This window comes from Scyliorhinus torazame, chromosome 17 (assembly GCF_047496885.1).
Source record: "Scyliorhinus torazame isolate Kashiwa2021f chromosome 17, sScyTor2.1, whole genome shotgun sequence".
Taxonomy (NCBI): domain Eukaryota; kingdom Metazoa; phylum Chordata; class Chondrichthyes; order Carcharhiniformes; family Scyliorhinidae; genus Scyliorhinus; species Scyliorhinus torazame.
The window spans coordinates 134,661,670-134,682,677 of NC_092723.1; the positions used below are offsets into that span (position 1 = coordinate 134,661,670).

A 21,008-nucleotide genomic window follows, 5' to 3' on the forward strand; every position below is an offset into this window, starting at 1 on the left:
GGCAGAAAACAGCAATGTGGCAGATATAACACCTTTTATCTGTACAAAGTCTTACACCAGGTTAAAGTTCAACAGGTTTGTTTCGATGTCACTAGCTTTCGGAGCGCTGCTCCTTCCTCAGGTGAATGAAGAGGTATGTTCCAGAAACACATATATATAGACAAATTCAAAGATGCCAAACCATCGACACCTTTCATCTGATTAGCGTAGCTGAGCCAGCAGACTTCATTGACTCAGCAATGAATATATGCTAATGGCTTTAGCACACTTCAGGACCTCTTGGCGACCTTGTGCTACTCATAGAATTTAGTGCAGGAGGCCATTCGGCCCATCGGGTCTGCACCAGCCCTTGGAATTAGCACCCCACACCCGTAACCCAGTAACCCCACCTAACCTTTTTGGACACTAAGGGCAATTTAGCATGGCCAATTCATCTAACCTGCACATCTTTGGACTGTGGGAGGAAACCGGAGCACCCAGAGGAAACCCATGCAGACACGGGGAGAACGTGCAGACCCCGCACAACAGTGATCCAAGCCGGGAAACAAACCTGGGACCCTGGAGCTGTGAAGTAACTGTGCTAACCACTGTGCTACAGTGCTGCCCAATGAGACACAGACCATAACATCTGAAAGAGCAAATATGGAAACTGTTCAACTTTTCCTCCTGCCCGTCCAGCAAATGTTTTTGCAGTCCGAGTCGCTCAGTTAATGGGGGTGTCTTCATTCCAGGGTCATTGTTTAGGTCTACCAAGCCTACCTCGTTAGCACACTCCTCTAAAACATAATATGCAGGAGAAAAATCTGAACAATTGAACTCTATAACCACTTCTATAATTCATACGATCCCATTAATTTTGATCAGGTGTAAAACAGACATGGGAACTTAGCTACGATCCCATCGCCACCCACTCAACATCTAATTTTAAAGTAGGTTGAAAATGGTAACTTGCGCAGTTACTGGACTACATCTCCCAGTGTACAATGCGCCGCGCAGCCGCAGTAACGTGCGCACTATACTCCGCTGGCTCCACCCTTGGCGGCAGGTCGTAAACCCGCCATTTTGCTCCTTGCGACAAGGGAGAGGAAGTCCTGATGAATTCCGAGAATACGGCAGAGAGGCAGCCTGTGGTGGCCACGAGCGGCGTCGGCGAGGAAGGTAACGCGATGCCCTGGCTCGGCCTCGGCTCCTGCACTTTCTTGGGCCATCTGGGCCGGAGGCAGTCAAGTCTTAGTAAAGGCCAGGGTCAATAAGGCAAGGCCGGAGGATGAAAGGCGGTCGATTCAAGTGGGACCCGCTGCATCTAGTTACCGGCTGATACTTAACCCCGAGTCTCCACTAAGAGTCCCCAAGCCTAGTCTCAATCGCCGCCCCCATGCTCACTTCCTATCCACTCGCCCCCATGCCCACTTCCTACCCACTCACCCCCATGCCTCTTGCCCTCTGCTTCCTGAGCCTTTAGACTCCACCCTCTGTGCCTGACTGTATTTCTACCCCATGTGCCCTCTGCCCATTCCACCTTTGTTCTCCGTGTCACTTCTACCTGCGTGCTCGCCTCCATTCCCCCTCTCCTATCTCCATTGACATTAGTGTGCAATTCATACATACAGCATAAGCAGTCCTGAATGGTGGGTCCATTGGCTTTTTAACCTCCTGATGAATTTCCAGTTGCAATACTCCACATTTGAGCCTACAAGGCCACCTTAGTATTAGTACATTTCAGCACATAAGTTTATATCGTAAAACATTTCTCCTATTTCTATTTCCCTCTCTTAGCTTCACCCCATACCGTCCACCATTTTTACAGATATAGTGGCCACAGCGAGTTAGGCCTAGATCATGGCATATGGTGGTCACTGGAAATGCAACTGAAGGCAGAAACCTTCAAGAACTATGTTAGCAACAACATGAGTAAGATTTAAAAATTCAACATTACAAATAAAGGAGATGGGGTGGCACAGTGGTTAGCTCTGCTGCTGAGGACTTAATAATAATAGTAATCTTTATTGTCACAAGTGGGCTTACATTAACACTGCAATGAAGTTATTATGAAAAGCCCCTAGTCCACATTCTGGTGCCTGTTCGGATACACGGAGGGAGAATTTAGAATGTCCAATTCACCCATCAAGCATGTCTTTTGGGACTTGTGGGAGGAAACCAGAGCACCCAGAGGAAACCCACGCAGACATGGGAGAATGTGCAGACTCCGCACAGACAGGGACCCAAACCGGGAATGGAACCTGGGACCCTGGTGCTGTGAAGCGACAGTGCTACCCACTGTTCGATACTGGCCCCGGGTCACTATCCGTGTGGAGTTTGCATATTCCCCCCGTGTCTGCATGGGTCTCCCCTCCCACAACCCAAAGATGTGCAGGGTAGGTTGATTAGCCACGCTAAATTGCCCTTTAATTGGGGGAAAAAAAGAATTGGGTACTCTTAAGTTTATTTTTAAAAAAGGAGGGGAGGGAGGGGGCAATAGCCATAATATATTTTCAAAAGACCTTGTATCTGTGCAAAATTGCTGTCTACAAATCCTACTTTTCATGTTACACTGTCAACTTTTACAATAAAAATGTCAACATGTGTGAATATGTGTATATAACAGGGAGCCTTTCACTGTCAGTGCTACCGTCTTCCGGATGGGAGGTTAAACTGAGGCCTGGATGAACGTAAAAGATGCCATTGGAACTATTTCAGAAATGAGTAGGGGAGCTATCCGTGGTGTCCGGCCAATATTTATCCTTCAATCCACACCACAAATAACAGATTATCTGGCCCATATCACATTACTGCTTACGGGAGTTTGCCGAGTACAAAATAGCTACTGCGAATTAGCTACTGCGTTTCCTACATTACAACAGTGACTGTACTTCAAAAAGTAATTAATTGGCTGTAAAGCGCTTTGAGCTGCCAAAATGGCAATATAAATGCAAGTTTGCCGCCTTGTCATTCTGTAATTACCCCATACCTCCAGTAATGGAGCAAGAAGAACATCTCAGTTTTGAATCTCCTATCCACTTACCTTCCAGTTGCCCAAAAAGTTTTATAATTAATTTATAATCAAACAAAGATATAGTTCAAACTAGAGACAAAATGCACAATTTGAAAATGGAGATGGAATCACACCTGCATGCTGTGGTCTAACTATTCCAACCCGCTTACCTGGTCTTGAAAACTGCGCTGAAACCGTTGATGGCCAGTGCTGCTTGGAGCATGCATCAAAAGACACCTTGCACGCTCCAGTGCAGTCCAGCTCCGGCGGATTAAAGGAGGCCATACCCCCTTTTTTACTGCACTGGCTGCCATAAAACAGCTAGGTTTAAAGGGCGTAGTGAAATTGACAGGCCAAAGAGAAGGTAAGTGTCTAAGGCAGGCTTGTCTAAGGGTATGGCCTGTGAGCCATTTTTGAATGGTCTGCAATGTCCTCGTAGTGTAGGTAATGGTTTAGCCTCAAAACTTGCTGGACTTAATTTCAAGAAATGCTCAGAGTCTGGTCAGCCAATGACCGGCTGGTTTCTGCATGCTGCATGGCAGTCACTGGTGACTTTCTCATTTTTAACTTGGTTTATTGCTATGACATTGCTGTACCTTTCTTCAGCAATAGTTTCTTTCTTAAAAACTCAATTTCCTTAAAACTCAACTAGCTGGGGGCGGCGGTTGGAGGTCTGTGGGATTGGGGGGTGCGGGCGGGTGGGTGGTCAAGATGGGTCACGGGGTGGGGGGGCCAGGGCAGTGGGGGCTAATGCTTGGAGGGGGTTAGGAATGTCGGGAAAACTATTGGGTGCCTAGTCAGGTTTGTAGAGGGGTGTCCTGGAGGGAGGGGGGGGGGTGGTCATGGATGTGGGGGCGTCTGTGGTGGGAATGGGGTTCAGGGATGTGGGAGAGTCGCTTGGGGAGGCGGTCAGGGATATGGAGGGAGTCCTGTGGATGGGTGGATCGGGGATGTGGAGGGAATCCCGTGGGAGAAGAGGGGTCTGGGATGTTGGGGAGGGGGGTGGGGGAACCAGGGATGTGGGGAAGTCCGGGGGGGATTAGGGATGTGGAAAGAGCTCTGTTGGGGATGTGGGTGGAGCCCCATGGAGGGGGGGGGAAGAGAGTCCCTTAGGGATTGGTCTGGATGTTTACAATGGTTATCCAGTAGTTAGAAGAGGCTTTAATATTCTAACTTTTTCAGAGTAACTATTGGTGTAACCCTGGCGGCACCATCTGAAGTTGATGATTTAAATCAAGTTTTTGGGTGGTTCCCAATGCAGGATAATTGTCCAGAGGAATTTTGCAATTCTGGGCAAATGCTGTGCAAACCCTTACCTGTAAAGTTCTGAGAAGGGTTCCCCAGCACATCTTTGGGGTACCCCCCCAAAAAATTTGTCGCAGGGGAGCTTGGAATTATGGCTCCTTAGTCTCAAATCCCTGAATGCAACAAAAGAAGGAAAATTATTTAAAATGAATGGATGAGCCTCCCACAAATTCAAAATATCTTATTCACACAGGAGGCGACTGATTTTTCATATAATGTTTGCTATTAGAAAGTAAACCAAACATTTCTTTGTGGCATCTGACCTGCAACCTACCATCCATTGACTTAACAGTAATTCAACTTTGTGGCTTTGAGACCGATTCACCTCCTCAGAATAACATTTATCTTATTTAGTATGATCTGGTTTGCTTTTGTCAATTAACTTCGCTTGAGCAGTACATTGACTGAGGAACCTGAATGTCTTTAAAGGTTTCAACTGATCATGCTTTACTTTTAAAACAAAAAGCCAGCCAGGCATTTTCTGCTGTTTTTTTCTGACCTTGGGGCAGAAGTAGTGGATCTGCAGGTACATCATTTTCCTCTGAACTCTGGCCTTGCCAGTTTATGGCAGTTCAACTGTGTGCATTCCGCATTTCTTTCACCCCACTGCTGGCAGCTGTGTCTTCAGTTGCTTATAGCCCAAACCCTTGAGTCCCCTCCCTAAATCTGTCGCTCTCTTCTTCAAGATGCTCTTTCAAATCAAACTTTTGGTCATTCTTCATGTCTCCTTGTGTGACTGGATGTCAAATCTTATTTGGTAACTTTCCCATGAAGTGCTCCACAAGAGTAAGATGTGTGTTTATGCACAACCTTTAATTATATAGATGAATACAGATAGGGATTGTAACCAATTGAGTATTGTTTATCGCTTTTAACAATTTTTAGAAGCAAGTAACAAAGATTACAAAGGAAGAGGCTGGGAGAGTGTTGTGAAAATGTCTAATTTTGTGATTCATATGTTCTAGAAATATAACTTAGAATTACAGGATCACTGCAGTGCAGAAGGAAGCCATTCGGCCCATCGAGTCTGCACGGACCCTCCGAAACAACACTCTATCTAGGCCAACTTCCCAGCCCACACTGCCCTATCTCTGCAACCTAACCTGCACGTCTTTGGACACTCGGGAAATTTAGCATTTAGTTTGGGAATTGAAGTTTTAAAAATAAGATCATGGAAGCACCTGGTTTGTGAGGTTGGTAAACAGATTTAAAGTGACTGCAATTCAAAGATGGCCTGTTTTTATTGACTAAAGGCAGGGTAGGGAAAGCACGGTGGCACAGTGGTTAGCACAGCTGCCTCACGGCGCCGAGGTCCCAGGTCCAATCCTGGCTCTGGGTCACTGTCTGTGTGGAGTTTGCACATTTTCCCCGTGTTTGCGTGGGTTTCGCCCCCACAATCCAAAAGATGTTCAGGGTAGGTGGATTGGCCACGCTAAAATTGCCCCTTAATTGGAAAAAATGAATTGGGTACTTTAAATTTATTATGAAAAAAAATTAAAGGCAGGGTTAAAGTGGGAAAATACTAGGGCAACACAGTGGCGCAGTAGTTAGCACTGCTGCCTCACGGCGCCGAGGTCCCAGGTTTGATCCCGGCTCTGGGTCACTGTCCGTGTGGAGTTTATACATTTTCCCCGTGTTTGCGTGGGTTTCGCCCCCACAACCCAAAGATGTGTAGGGTAGGTGGATTGCCCCTTAATTGGAAAAAATGAAGTGGGTACTCTAAATGTATTTATTTTTTAAAGTAGGAAGATACTGGACAATGGGAGGGGGGGCCCTTTCTGAGTCTTGGTGGAGATGAGATGTTTACGTTATTCATGTCATTTCTCAGATCATAGGAAGATTGGAAAGCGACTGGTAAAGAAGGGAAAATCTTTAAAAATCTATATATTTTTCGGATCAAAGGCATATTTTGGAAGATGAAGTTAATTAGTTGAAATCTCCATCTAGGACATCCTGGGGGTGGGCACGTCGCCGTGGGGATAGGTATGCAGGGATGTACTAGTTTTGGTTTTATCTGTGTGATTTTCCAAACATTGAATTTATTACTAGAGCAAGTACATCTTGGAAATTCGCCGAAAGAGAGCTGTCATCAGTTGCAGTTGGGTCCTCGGAGCAACTTTGAGAAGCAGGGAGAGAATTTGGCAGAAGCTCTGGACCAGCAGCAGAAGGGGTATCAAAAAACAAAGGTGTTTTCTCATTTTGGAGTGACTGAGCAAGAAAGCACTGAGGCCCGCGCTTGAACTTGGGTGTCCAGAATCATGAGTTCCTTAAAGAGAGTTGAAGGGTCACCCAGCCGTATGCTAGTGGAAGGACCCCAAGAAATCATCGCTCGACGAATGACAGGAACAGGGAGGAAGATCAAAGTGAATTCCTTCTTTAAAAAAAAATTAGAGTACCCAATTCATTTTTTTCCAATTAAGGGGCAATTTAGCGTTGCCAATCCACCTACCCCACACATCCTTTTGGGTTGTTGGGGCGAAACCCACGCAAACAAGGGGAGAATGTGCAAACTCCACACGGACAGTGACCCAGAGCCGGGATCGAACCTGGGACCTCGGCGCTGTCAGGCAACAGGGCTAACCCACTGCGCCACCGTGCTGCCCTCAAAGTGAATTCCTAAGAGCTGAAGCACACCTTGGTTTGGTCCCAGGAGAAATTAATGAACCCTCAAGACCATGCGAAGTATAGGGGAACACTCGGGTGGGTATAACAGTAGAACAAGGAGTGTACTGATGAGATTTTCGGACTTAAGTATATAACGTTAAGTTAGTGGCCTTTGCTTTGTTTAACGTTTGTATTGCAAAACATTTTTGTATAAAATGTGAAGCCTTGTGGCATAATTCTTTCGGTTCATAACCAGGTTTTCAAATTTCTTTTTACAAATGAATGGTCTCGCTTGGGATCATACCAGAGATAGGGTGCGTGTTCTAAGAAACCGGTCTGAAATAGCTCCAATGTCTGAAATTGCTGTCTCAGAAGATATAATGTCGCATACAGTAAATGTCACACTTCCTGTTTTATCTGCAGGTCACACCTGGTTAGTAGCCTCCTCTATTGCAATTAATTATCCTTTCACTCATCAGAAGCAATGACACAGGAAATCCTGGAACATCCCAAAGTGCTGTATGACCAATGGAAGCGTATTTTAAAATGCATGCACAAAACAACCGCCACAAGTCCCCAAGCTGTGAATAAATGAAAGATTACATGATTTTTGTTTTAGGTTTATCTGATTAGCAAAATCCACTGTTCCAGTATGCCAGTTAAAATCTTGCCTTTCAAAACTGTATTTCCTTTACCTATCATTACATTCAAAATGATTGACCTCAATTAATTCCACATTGAACTGCACCTGGCATCTACCTACTCATCCTATTATCCTACCAATGCTTTGTAGATTTTTACTGCATAATCTGCATAATTTGCAATGCCTCCCAATTTGCAAGCATCAGCTCATTTCAATATTGTTCCCTCAATCCCCAAGTTCAGAACATTTTTGCATATATAATAAATAAAGTTCTTACTCAACCTCTGAAGCATCACATACCAGTCCTGTCCAGTCCAGTGGATTTCCAGTCCATAGATACATAGAAGATAGGAGCAGGAAGAGGCCTTTTGGCCCTTCGAGCCTACTCTGCCATTCATCACGATCATGGCTGATCATCCAACTCAATAGCCTAATCCTGCTTTCTCCCCATAGCTTTTGATCCCATTCTCCCCAAGTGCTATATCCAGCCGCCTCTTGAATATATTCAAAGTTTTAGCATCAACTACTTCCTGTGGTAATGAATTCCACAGGCTCACCACTCTTTGTGTGAAGAAGTGTCTCCTTATGAAAAATGAAAATGGAATCGCTTATTGTCACAAGTAGGCTTCAAATGAAGTTACTGTGAAAAGCCCCTAGTCACCACATTCCGGTGCCTGTTCGGGGAGGCTGGTACGGGAATTGAACCGTGCTGCTGGCTTGCCTTGGCCTGCTTTAGCCCTGTGCTAAACCTTATCTCTGTCCAAAATGGTTTACCCTGAATCCTCAGGCTGTGACCCCTGGTTCTGGACACACCTATCATTGGTAACATCTTCCCTGCAGCTACCCTGTCTAGTCCTGTTAGAATTTTAGAAGTCTCTATGAGATCCCCCCTCATTCTTCTGAACTCCAGCGAGAACAATCCCAACCTCGTCAATCTCTCCTCATATGACAGTCCCGCCATCCCTGGAATCAGTCTGGTAAACCTTCGCTGCACTCCCTCGAGAGCAAGAACATCCTTCCTCAGAGAAGGAGACCAAAACTGCACACAATACTCCAAGTGTGGCCTCACCAAGGCACTGTACAATTGCAGCAACACATCCCTGCTTCTATACTCGAAACCTCTTGCAATGAAGGCCAACATACCATTAGCCTTCTTTACTGCCTGCTGCACCTGCATGCTTACCTTCAGTGAATGGTGCACAAGGACACCCAGGTCCTGCTGCCACTCCCCTCTCCCAATTTACAACCATTCAGGTAGTAATCTGTCTTCCTGTTGTTGCTTCCAAAATGAATAACCTCACACTTATCCAAATTAAACTGCATCTGCCATTGGTTTGCCCACTCGCCCAACCTTTCCAGGTCTTGCTGTAGGATCCCTGCATCCTCATCACATTTCACCCTCCCACCTAATTTGGTATCATCTGCAAACTTTGAGATGTTACATTTTGTTCCCTCATCCAAATCATATATATATTGTGAATAGCTGGGGTCCCAGCACCGATCCCTGTGGTACCCCACAGGTTACTGCCTGCCAATTTGAAAAGGACCCATTAATCCCTACTCTTTGTTTCGTCCCTGCCAACCAGTTTTCTATCCACCTCAATACATTTCCCCCAATTTCATGCGCTTTAATTTTGCATAATAATCTCTTATGCGGGACTTCTGAAAATCCAAATATACCACATCGACTGGCTCCCCCTTGTTTTTTTTATTTTAAATATTTTTATTCTCCTTTCACATTTTCTCCCGCATTTACACCCATCAACAATAAACAATAACTAGCAAGATATGTCAATCCCCATAACAATAACAACGCTCCCATCCTCCCACCAACCCCCAAACATCAGCCTGCATGTTCACATAAACAAATGACAAAAAGGAATCAGGGATGACCCATAGTCACCCTCAATATACACAGCCCCCCTCCCCCCCAACCCTCCCACCCATCCCCCCCCCCCATTAATGTTCAATGTTATCCAGTTCTTGAAAGTGCATAATAAATAGTGCCCAGGACTTGTAGAACCCCTCTGAGCTTCCCCTCAGTTCGAACTTAACCTTCTCTTTTTTTTGATTAAAAAAAAAATATATATATTTATTCAAATTTTCAACAACCCCCCCCCCCCCCCCCGCCAACAAAAAGAAAGAAACAAGAACACAACAATCAGAAATTATACATTGGATTTCCCCCATATAACAATAACCCCCCATATAACATTTAAAAACACAAATAGGGAAACCCCCCCCTACCTTCACCCAAACGCCACCCCAATTGAAACCCCCCCCCTCCCCCCCGCCCTTGGGCTGCTGCTGCTGACCTCCTCCTAACGCTCCGCGAGATAGTCTAGGAACGATTGCCACCGCCTGAGGAACCCCTGCACAGACCTTCGCAAGGCAAACTTTATCCTCTCCAGCTTGATGAACCCTGCCATGTCATTGATCCAAGCTTCCACACTAGGGGGCTTTGCATCTTTCCATAGTAGCAAAATCCTCCGCCGGGCTACCAGGGACGCAAAGGCCAGAATACCAGCCTCTTTCGCCTCCTGCACTCCCGGCTCGTCCGATACCCCAAATAATGCCAATCCCCAGCTCGGCTTGACCCGGGCATTCACCGCCTTGGACATAGTCCTCGCAAAACCCCTCCAAAACCCATCCAGCGCCGGGCACGACCAGAACATATGGACGTGATTTGCCGGGCTCCCCGAGCACCTCCCACATCTGTCCTCCGCTCCAAAGAACCTACTCAACCTCGCCCCTGTCATGTGCGCTCTGTGAGTAACTTTGAACTGTATTAGGCTGAGCCTGGCGCAAGAGGAGGAAGAATTAACCCTGCTCAGGGCATCAGCCCACAGACCCTCATCTATCTCCTCCCCAAGCTCTTCCTCCCACTTGCCCTTTAACTCCTCCACCGAGGCCTCCTCCTCTTCCTTCAGCTCCTGGTAAATCGCCAAAACCTTGCCTTCTCCAACCCATACACCCGAAATCACCCTGTCCTGAATCCCACGTGCCGGAAGCAGCAGGAATTCCCTCACCTGCCGCCTCACAAACGTCCTCACTTGCATGTACCTGAAAGCGTTTCCCGGGAGTAGCCCAAACTTCTCCTCCAGCGCCCCATGGCTCGCAAACGTCCCATCGATGAACAGGTCTCCCATTCTTCTAATCCCTGCCCGATGCCAGCTCCGAAACCCCCCATCCATCCTTCCCGGGACGAACCGATGATTCTCCCGAATCGGGGACCACACCGAGGCTCCCACCTCACCCCTATGTCGCCTCCACTGCCCCCAGATATTCAGTGTCGCCGCCACCACCGGACTTGTGGTGCACCTTGTCGGCGAGAGCGGCCGCGGTGCTGTCACCAGCGCCCTCAGGCTCGTGCCCACACAGGACGCCATCTCTAACCTCTTCCACGCCGCCCCCTCTCCCTCCATTACCCACTTACGGATCATCACCACATTGGCTGCCCAATAATAGCCACACAAATTCGGCAGCGCCCCGTCCCTGCTACGCTCCAGAAACACCCACTTCACCCTCGGGATCTTATTCGCCCACACAAATCCCATGATGCTCCTGCTTACCCGTTTGAAAAAGGCCTTGGGGATCATAATGTGAAGGCACTGGAACACAAAGAGCAACCTCGGGAGGACCGTCATTTTGACCGACTGCACCCTACCTGCTAGTGAGAGTGGCAGCATATCCCATCTTTTAAAATCCTCCTCTATCTGTTCCACCAACCGCGTCAAATTGAGCTTATGCAGGGCCCCCCAACTCCTAGCTACTTGGATCCCTAGGTACCGAAAGCTCCTTTCCGCCCTCTTCAGCGGTAGCTCGTCTATCCCCCTTCCCTGGTCCCCTGAATGCACCACAAAGAGCTCACTCTTCCCTACGTTGAGTTTATACCCCGGAAAGTCCCTAAGGATCCGCATGACCTCCGCCATCCCCTCCACTGGATCCGCCACATACAACAATACAACAACAGGTCATCGGCATACAACGACACCCGGTGTTCCTCTGCCCCCCCCCCGGACCAGTCCCCTCCATTTCCTGGACTCCCTCAGTGCCATGGCCAACGGCTCAATTGCCAGTGCAAACAACAAGGGGGATAAGGGGCACCCCTGCCTTGTCCCCTGGTACTGCCGAAAGAACTCCGACCTCCGCCGGTTCGTAGCCACACTCGCCACTGGGGCTCTAGATAGCAGCCTGACCCAACTGATGAACCCCTCCCCGAACCCAAACCTCCGCAACACTTCCCAAAGATACTCCCACTCCACCCGATCAAAGGCCTTCTCCGCGTCCATAGCTGCCACTACCTCCGCTTCCCCTCCAGCGAGGGCATCATAATCATATTGAGGAGCCTCCGCACATTTGTATTTAGCTGCCTACCCTTCACAAATCCCGCCTGGTCCTCATGAATCACCCCCGGGACACAGTCCTCAATTCTTGTAGCCAGCACCTTTGCCAGCAACTTAGTGTCAACGTTGAGGAGCGAGATCGGTCTATACGACCCGCATTGCAATGGATCCTTGTCCCGCTTCAAGATCAAAGAAATCAGCGCCCTGGACATTGTCGGGGGCAAGGTCCCCCCCTCCCTCGCCTTATTAAAAGTCCTCACTAGCAACGGGCCCAGCAGGTCCACGTATTTCCTGTAGAATTCAACCGGGAAGCTATCTGGCCCCAGGGCCTTCCCCGCCTGCATGCTCCCCAATCCTTTAACCAGCTCCTCCAGCCCAATCGGTGCCCCCAAACCAGCCACCTCCTCCTCCTCCACCTTCGGGAACCTCAGCTGATCTAGGAATCGTCGCATCCCCTCCTCCCCACTGGGGGCTCAGACCTGTACAGATCCCCATAGAAGTCCCTAAATACCTTGTTTATTCTCACCGCACTCCGCACCGTATTCCCCCCTCTATCCTTAACTCAACCAATCTCCCTCGCTGCCTCCCTCTTACGAAGCTGATGTGCCAGCATCCGACTCGCCTTCTCCCCATACTCACGTCACCCCCCTGTGCTTTCCTCCACTGTGCCTCTGCTTTCCCTGTGGTCAACAGGTTGAATTCCGTCTGGAGGTTCCATCGCTCCCTAAGTAGCCCCTCCTCGGGGGCCTCTGCATACCTCCTGTCTACCCTTAGAATCTCCCCCACCAACCTCTCCCTCCCCTCTCTCTTCTCCCTGTGGGCCCTAATGGAGATGAGCTCTCCCCTGACCACCGCCTTCAGCGCCTCCCAGACTACCCCCACCTGCACCTCCCCGTTGTCGTTGGCCTCCAAATATCTTTCAATACAGCCCCGCACCCGCCCGCACACCCCCTCATCCGCCAACAGTCCCACATCAAGGTGCCACAGCGGGCGCTGGTCCCTCTCCTCCCCCAACTCCAGCTCCACCCAATGCGGGGCATGGTCCGAGATGGCTATGGCCGAATATCCCGATCCCTCCACTTTCGGGATTAGCGCCCTACTCAAAATCAAAAAATCTATCCGGGAGTAGGCTCTATGGACGTGGGAAAAGAAGGAAAATTCCCTGGCCAGCGGCCTGGCAAACCTCCATGGATCCACTCCCCCCATCTGGTCCATAAACCCCCTAAGCACCTTGGCCGCAGCCGGCCTCTTACCCATCCTGGACCTAGAACGGTCCAGTGTTGGGTCCAGCGCCGTGTTGAAGTGCCCCCCCATTATCAAGCTTCCTACCTCCAGATCTGGTATCCGACCCAGCATGCGTTTCATACATCCGGCATCATTCCAATTCGGGGCATATACGTTCACCAGTACCACCCGCACCCCCTGCAACCTACCACTCACCATCACATATCGACCTCCATTATCCACTACAATATTCAGTGCCTCGAACGACACCCGCTTCCCCACCAGTATTGCAACCCCTCTGTTCTTCGCAACCAGCCCTGAATGAAAGACCTGTCCTACACATCCCTTTCTCAGCCTAACCTGATCTGCCACCTTCAGATGTGTCTCCTGGAGCATAATCACGTCTGCCTTCAGTCCCTTTAAGTGCGCGAACACCTGGGCCCTCTTGACCGGCCCGTTCAGGCCCCTCACATTCCAAGTTATCAGCCGGATCGGGGGGCTACTTGCCACCCCCCCTGCTGATTAGCCATCTCCTTTTCTAGGCCAGCCACGTGCCCGCGCCTCCCGCACCCTCCAGTCCCCCAGGTGGTGGACCCCCACCCCGACTATCTCTCCTACTTCCAGCTCCCTTTTGGCCAATGCAGCAGCAACCTAGTTCCCCGCTATCCCCCTCCTCCCCCCCGCTAGATCCTCATCTAGTCATTTTGCTCCCCCCATGACACTCCCGTAAGTCAGCTGACTCCTGCTGACCCCGGCCTCTCCCACCATTCCATCGACCCCCTAGTGTGAGAATTCACCCACTACTTGGCAGTCAGTGTGCACTCCTCTCCAGCACCTCCCCCCCCCGGCCCCGCCCCCATCCTTCCCTGACGCGGGAAAAAGCCCACACTTTCCTGAGCCGGCCCCATCCCCTCTGGCGCAGCTCCTTTTTGCGGCCTTACCCCAACTCCCCAACCCCGGGCCTCCACCTCCCCTCTTCCTCCGTGGGGCCCTGCCCCTCCAACACCGACGCCCACACTCTCCCACAGCCCCCACATCAAATCCATTCACCCATCCCCACCCAGCACCAAAACAAAAAGAACATTCCCCAAACGCAGTAAACACAGTAAACATCCCCCCACGACAAACCCTCAATTTGAGTCCAATTTTTCAGTCTGTATAAAGTTCCATGCCTCATCAGGTGTTTCAAAATAGTGGTGCCGATCTTGGAACGTGACCCACAATCGCGCTGGCTGCAGCATCCCGAACTTCACCTCCTTCCGATGGAGCACTGCCTTAGCCCGGTTAAAACCAGCCCTCTTCTTAGCCACCTCCGCACTCCAGTCCTGATAAATTCGGATCTTTGTGTTCTCCCACCTGCTGCTCCGCTCTTTTTTGGCCCACCTCAAGACACACTCTCTGTCCACAAAGCGGTGGAACCTCACCACTACAGCCCTTGGCGGCTCGTTGGCTTTGGGTCTCCTTGCCAGGACCCGATGAGCCCCATCCAGCTCCAGGGGCCGCGGGAAAGCTCCCGCGCCCATCAGCAAATTGAGCATCGTGCTCATATATGCCCCGGCATCGGGCCCCTCCACTCCTTCAGGGAGACCCAGAATCCGAAGATTCTTCCTCCTCGACCTATTCTCCACGTCCTCGAATTTTTCCACCCACCTCTCGTGCGCCTCCACCTTCACCGCCAGGCCCAAGATCTCGTCCTCGTTCTCCGAAGCTTTATGCCGCACCTCCCGGATCGCCGCCCCTTGGGCCTTCTGGGTCTCCACAAGCTTCTCAACCGCCGCCTTCATTGGCGCCAGCATTTCTGTCCACAGCTCCTCAAAGCAGCGTTTAAGAAACTCCTGCTGCTCCTGCGCCCACGCGGCTTGGTCTCCACCCGTCGCCATCTTGCTTTTCCTCCCTCGCACTTTTTGCTGCACCAGGATCACTTTTTTAGTCACTCCGCTCCTGATCCAATCCATATAATGTCGGGGGGGACCTTGCTGTCACCTTCCCACACTGGAAGCCGTCGATCAATTGCCGTTGGGGCCCCTCTGAAGAGCCCAAAAGTCCGTTCCCGGCGGGAGCTGCCGAACGTGCGACCTACCTAGGCATAGCCGCAACCGGAAGTCCGAACTTAACCTTCTCAAGGGTCAAGTATTCCAGCAGGTCCCCCCGCCACGCCAGGGCACTGGGTGGAGAGGCTGCTCTCCATCCCAGCAGGATCCGCCTTTGGGCGATCAACGAGGCGAAGGCTATGATGTCTGCCTCCGCTCCCGTTTCCAACCCTGGCTGGTCCGACACCCAGAATATGGCCTCCCGGGGACCCGGGTCCAGTTTCACACGCACCACCTTGGAAACTACCCTAAACACCTCCTTCCAGTACTCCCCTAGCTTTGGACAGGACCAAAACATATGAACATGATTAGCCCCCCCCCCCCCCCCCCCCCCCCCCCCCCCCCCCCGGCAACGCTCACACACATCCTCTACTCCTTCAAAAAATCGGCTCATCCTCGCCCTCGTGAGGTGCGCTCTATGTACCACCTTCAGCTGTATCAGCCCCAACCTCGCACATGAGGTGGAGGCATTCACTCTCCGGAGCACCTCACACCAGACTCCCTCCTCTATAACCTCTCCCAGCTCTTCCTCCTACTTTGCTTTGATCCCTTCCAGTGGTGCCTTATCCTCTTTCTTCAGTCCTCTTGTCGTCAGCACCTCCTCCAGCAATGTGGAGCCGGTTCCTCTGGGAAGCTCTGTATCTCCTTCCTGGCAAAATCCCGAACCGCATGTTCCTAAACACTTCTCCCTGCTCCAGCCCATACTTCGCTTCCAACTCCCTCAATCTTGCAAACCGACCCCGAAGAAACAAATCTTTTAGTGTCTTGAACCCCCTCTCTTCCCATTTCCGAAAACTTCCATCCCACCTCCCTGGCTCAAATCTGTGGTTCCCCCGAATCGGCATTTCCCTTGACCCTACCCCCAACCCGAAGTGTTGGCGAAACTGCCTCCAGATTTTCAATGAAGCTATTATGACCGGACTCCCTGAGTATTTCCCCGGAGCTAGCGGGAGCGGCGCTGTTGCTAGTGCTTTCAGTCCCGACCCCCTGCACAAACTCTTCTCCATTCTGACCCACTGGGAATCAACCCCTCTGACCCAGCTCCGCACCTTCTCCACATTCGCCGCCGAGTAGTAGTACAACAGGTTCGGGAGACCCAAACCCCCTGCCTGGCTTCCCCTCTGTAGCAGCACCTTTCTCACTCTGGCCACCTTCCCATCCCATATGAATGAGGTAATCCTTCCCTCAATTTCCCTGAAAAAAGACTTTGGCAGGAAAATCGGTAGGCATTGAAAAATAAACAGAAATCGCAGCAACACATTCATTTTAACCGCCTGTACCCGACCCGCCAGTGACGGAGGAAGACCATCCCACCTTGTCAGATCGGCTTTCACTCTCCCCACCAAACTAGTGATGTTGTACCTACGAAGCCTCCCCCACTCCCGGGCAACCTGCACTCCCAGATGCCTAAAATGAGTCCCTGCCCTACGGAATGGCAGCCCCCCCACCACCGGCCGAGACATCACAAAGTACTCACTCTTGTCCAGGCTTGTACTTCGAGAAAGACCCAGATACCCGCAGTAGCTCCAATATTCATCCTATCGACGCACTCGGTTCCGACACGTACAGCAGCAAGTCGTCGGCATATAAGGGTAACCTGTGCTCTATCTCCCCCCGCACTATTCCTTTCCATGCTCCCGAACTTCTCAATGCGATGGCCAACGGCTCAATTGCAAGTGTAAACAGCAGGGGGGACATAGGACATCCCTGTCTCGTCCCACAGTGGAGAGAAAAGTATCTCGAACTGATATTGTTTGTGCGGACACTCGCCTTCGGCTCCTTATATAATAGCTTTACCCAGTTCACAAATCTTGGTCCAATTCCAAACCGCTCCAGCACTGCCATCAGGTACCCCCATTCTACCCGATCAAACGCCTTCTCGGCGTCCAATGCCACAACCACCTCTGTTTCCTTCCCTTCCGCCGGTGCCATAACGACGTTCAAAACCCTCCTAATGTTCGAAAACAGCTGCCTCCCTTTCACAAACCCCGTCTGATCCTCCCCTATCACCTTCGGGAGGCACTCTTCCAGCCTACCCACCAGTACCTTCGGCAATACTTTTTAAAAAAAAAAATATTTATTAAAGTTTTTTAACACAATTTTTCTCCCTTACAAACAATAACCCCCCCCCCCTCGTAACAAAAAAAACCGAGAAATCGCACAGAGCAAGATATATACATGGCAAAATTATATATTTACACAGCTTTGTACACTGGCCCTCTCCCTTACGTGCCAGTTTCCCCAACCCTTCATGTTATCTCTTGCTCATCCACCCTCCCAGGCAGTCCCCCCTTTCTCCCCCCCCCCCACCCTCCCAGGACGCGCCCCCCCCCCCCCCCCCCCCCCCCCCCCAAAGGTTGCTGCTGCTGCTGACCGACCTTCCTCTAACGCTCCGCGAGATAGTTTAGGAACGGTTGCCACCGCCTGTAGAACCCCTGTGCAGACCCTCTCAAGGCGAACTTAATCCTCTCCAACTTCATGAACCCAGCCATATCATTTATCCAGGCTGGGGGGGCTTCGCCTCCTTCCACATTAGCAAGATCCTTCGCCGGGCTACTAGGGACGCAAAGGCCAGAATGCCGGCCTCTTTTGCCTCCTGCACTCCCGGTTCGTCCACTACCCCTTCTCCAGCACCATATCCACCCAATGTGGAGCGTGATCTGACACTGCAATTGCAGAGTATTCCGACCCCTTGACTCCAGCCAGCAAAGCCTTCGCCACCACAAAAAAGTCGATCTGCGAGTATACCTTATAGACTGCTGAGAAAAACGAGTACTCCCGCTCCCTTGGGTGCAGGAACCTCCAAGGGTCCACCCCTCCCATTTCCACCATTAGCCCAGCCAGCGCCTTCGCCCCCCCTGATGGGACCAGCGAGCGCAGCCGTGATCTGTCCAACTTTGGCTCCTGCACCAAGTTCCAGTCCCCCCCCCACAATCAGCTCATGCGTGTCCAAGTCGGGAATGGCCCCAAACACCTTCCTCGCGAATCCCACATCGGCCCAATTGGGACCGTATACACTTAACAGCGCCACTAATCTCCCCTCCAGCGCCCCTGCCACAATCACATATCTACCCCCCTGATCTGCCACCACCTTCTCCATCTGGAAGCGTACCCTTTTGCTGACCAACACCGCTACCCCTCGAGCCCTTCCATCAAATCCGGAGTGAAACACTTGGCTAACCCAACCCTTTTTAAGTCTCACCTGGTCCTTCACCCTCAAGAGAGTCTCCTGCAGCATTGCTACATCGGCTTTCAAACTTTTAAGATACGCAAGCACCCTTGACCTCTTGACCGGACCTCCTAGCCCTCTCACGTTCCACATGACTATCCTTACTGGGGGTCTCTCACCCCCCCCCCCCCCTCCCCCCCCCCCAACCTTTCTTATCCACCATTGCCATACCACCGGGCCTTGCCCCATAAGCCTGACCCGATCCTGTCCATTGTTAACATCGAACCCCTTCCTCCCCCCCCCTCCCAAGAACCCCCCCCTATAAACACATCCCCCAACATCCATCCCTCCCCCCCCGTCTCGCTTGCCTCGTAGGCCCATTGAAACCTGCTATCCAGGCTCCAACGTCTGCAGCCCTCCTCTCACCTCACCCCCGTTCACTAACTGACTTTAGTTAGCTAGCGCGGGTGGCTCCCCCCCGCCAAGACCTCTCGCCCTCTTCCACCAGTCCCAGAGAAAGAAACACCAAAACAAACCCACCAATCCAACCCCTACAATTCACGAACATAACATTTAACCGTCGCAACACAGAACGCCATTAACTTGAAGTCTGTAACAATGCAAAGAGAAGTAAATTGCAATACAAATCAGTAAAAAGAAAGTTGTAACATTTATACATTTTCCAGCTGCTCAAACACAGTCCACAGTCTCTCTTCCAGTTCCGCTCTTCACGTCTGTCCCAAGCCTTCTGCCCTCACGAACACCTCAGCCACCTCCGCTGTCTCAAAATAAAAGTCTTTGGCGTTATATGTTACTCTCAACTTCGCCGGGTACACCATACCAAATCGCACCCCCTTGTACAAAGCCGCCTTCACTCGCCCAAACGCCGCTCGTCTTTTTGCCAACTCCACCGTCAAATCCTGGTAGATCCGAAACGCAGTACCATCCCACAGCACCTCACACTTCTGCTTCGCCCAGCTTAATACCTTCTCCTTCATGCAAAACGTATGGAAGAAGATAATTACTGCCCTTGGCGGCTCGTTCACTTTGGGCTTCGGCCTTAATGACCGATGAGCTCGGTCTAGCTCATACATGGTGGAGCTCTCACCCTCCCCCATCAGCTCCGCCAACTTCTTTGTGAAGTATTGCGTTGGCCTTGGGCCCTCTGTCCCTTCGGGCAAGCCCACAATTCTCAAATTGTGCCGCCTTGCACGGTTTTCCAAGCCGTCGAGCTTTGCTCGGAGTCCTCTGTTAACCTCCACCACCCTCCGCAGCTCGTCCCCCATCGTGGTGACCTGGTCGCTGTGTCGTGACACGGCCTCCTCCACCTCCTTCATCTTCTCTCCCTGCTCTCTCACCTCGGCCGATGTCTTTGCCACCGCCACCCTCACCGGGCCGATTGCCTCCTCCACCAATGACTTCAACACGTCCGCCGTCTCTTTCTTCAAGGCCTCCATGTGCCTCGCAAACGGTTTTTCCAGCTGCACCGCCATCACCTCGGTCATCTTCTCCACCGTAAGCAGTGCGGCCCCGCTTTGCAGTTCGGCTTCCGCCATCCTGTCAACACTTTTGCTCGTCTTCTCCTTCAGCCGCGTTTCCTCCTTTCTTCGACGCTGCTCTTCGCATCCTTTAGCGGCTTATTGTTTTTTATCTTCTTTTCTCCTCTCTCCCCCTTCACCCTCTTCACCCTCCGGTCCTTCATCAATCTGACTTATTCTTTTTTTGAAAAAAAAAAGGGGAGAGAAAAAAAAACTTTTACCAAACTTCCTTAAACCTTCTTTCTTTCTCCTCTGCATTCACCCGGAGCTCCCCTGGTACCAGCCTTCAGCCTTCTTCCTCCTAGGTGGGAGCCATCCGACGTGGAGCACCCTCCCTCCATAGTGCCCTGGCCTTGGGCCTGCCGCCTCGGCCTCCTCGTAGCTCCGCCCCCGCTGCTCTGACCTCGACGCCGCGCTGCGCCCAGCGCCTCAGCCCCAGCCGCCCGGCACCCGCGCGGGGTTCTTCGCCGGTTTTTAAACCGGCCCCGCTGGCTGCTCGTGACGGCCCCAAAGGCCGACGATAGTCGGGGGGGGTCCGTGAAGACTGATTTCCCTGAAATCGCGGCCACCAGCTGGAGCTCTTGTTGCTGCGGCCGCTCTGCTCGCCCACGCCACCGCAAGTCCTGGCTCCCCCTTGTTGACTGTACTGATTACCTCTTCAAAGAATTCCAACAGATTGTCAAGCATGATTTTCCCTTCATAAATCCATGCTGACTCTGACTGATCCTGCCACTGCTTTCTAAATGTTCCACTATAAAGTCCTTGATAATGGATTCAAGCATTTCCCCACTACCGATGTTCGGCTTACTGGTCTATTATTCCCTGCTTTTTCTCTACCTCCCTTTTTGAATATCGGAGTAACGTGAGCTACCCTCCAATCTGCAGGCACAGTTCCAGAGTCTATAGAATCCTGGAAGATGAGCACTAATGCATCCACGATTTCCAGAGCCACTTCCTTAAGCACTCTGGGATGCAGATTCTCAGGCCCTGGGATTTGTCCGCCTTCAATCCCATTAGTTTTCCCAGCACCATTTCTCTACTAATGTTGATCTCCCTCAGTTCTTCCCTCTCACTAAACCTTTCATTCTCCAACATTT

General features: G+C 51.0%; 1 protein-coding gene across 3 annotated transcripts in view; it reads left to right on the forward strand.

Moving 5' to 3' along the window:
• The first annotated feature begins 1,047 nt into the window (after positions 1-1,047).
• The window catches only part of e4f1 (E4F transcription factor 1), a 73,191-nt gene continuing 53,230 nt past the window's right edge, over positions 1,048-21,008 (forward strand). For 2 of the 3 annotated variants that reach the window (XM_072481099.1, XM_072481100.1), the window contains exon 1: positions 1,054-1,158. In XM_072481099.1, the coding sequence (XP_072337200.1) occupies positions 1,095-1,158 (64 nt within the window). In that variant the 5' untranslated portion in view covers positions 1,054-1,094. Of the gene's footprint in view, positions 1,159-21,008 lie in introns of all 3 variants that reach the window. The other variant, XM_072481101.1, reaches the window with a different exon arrangement.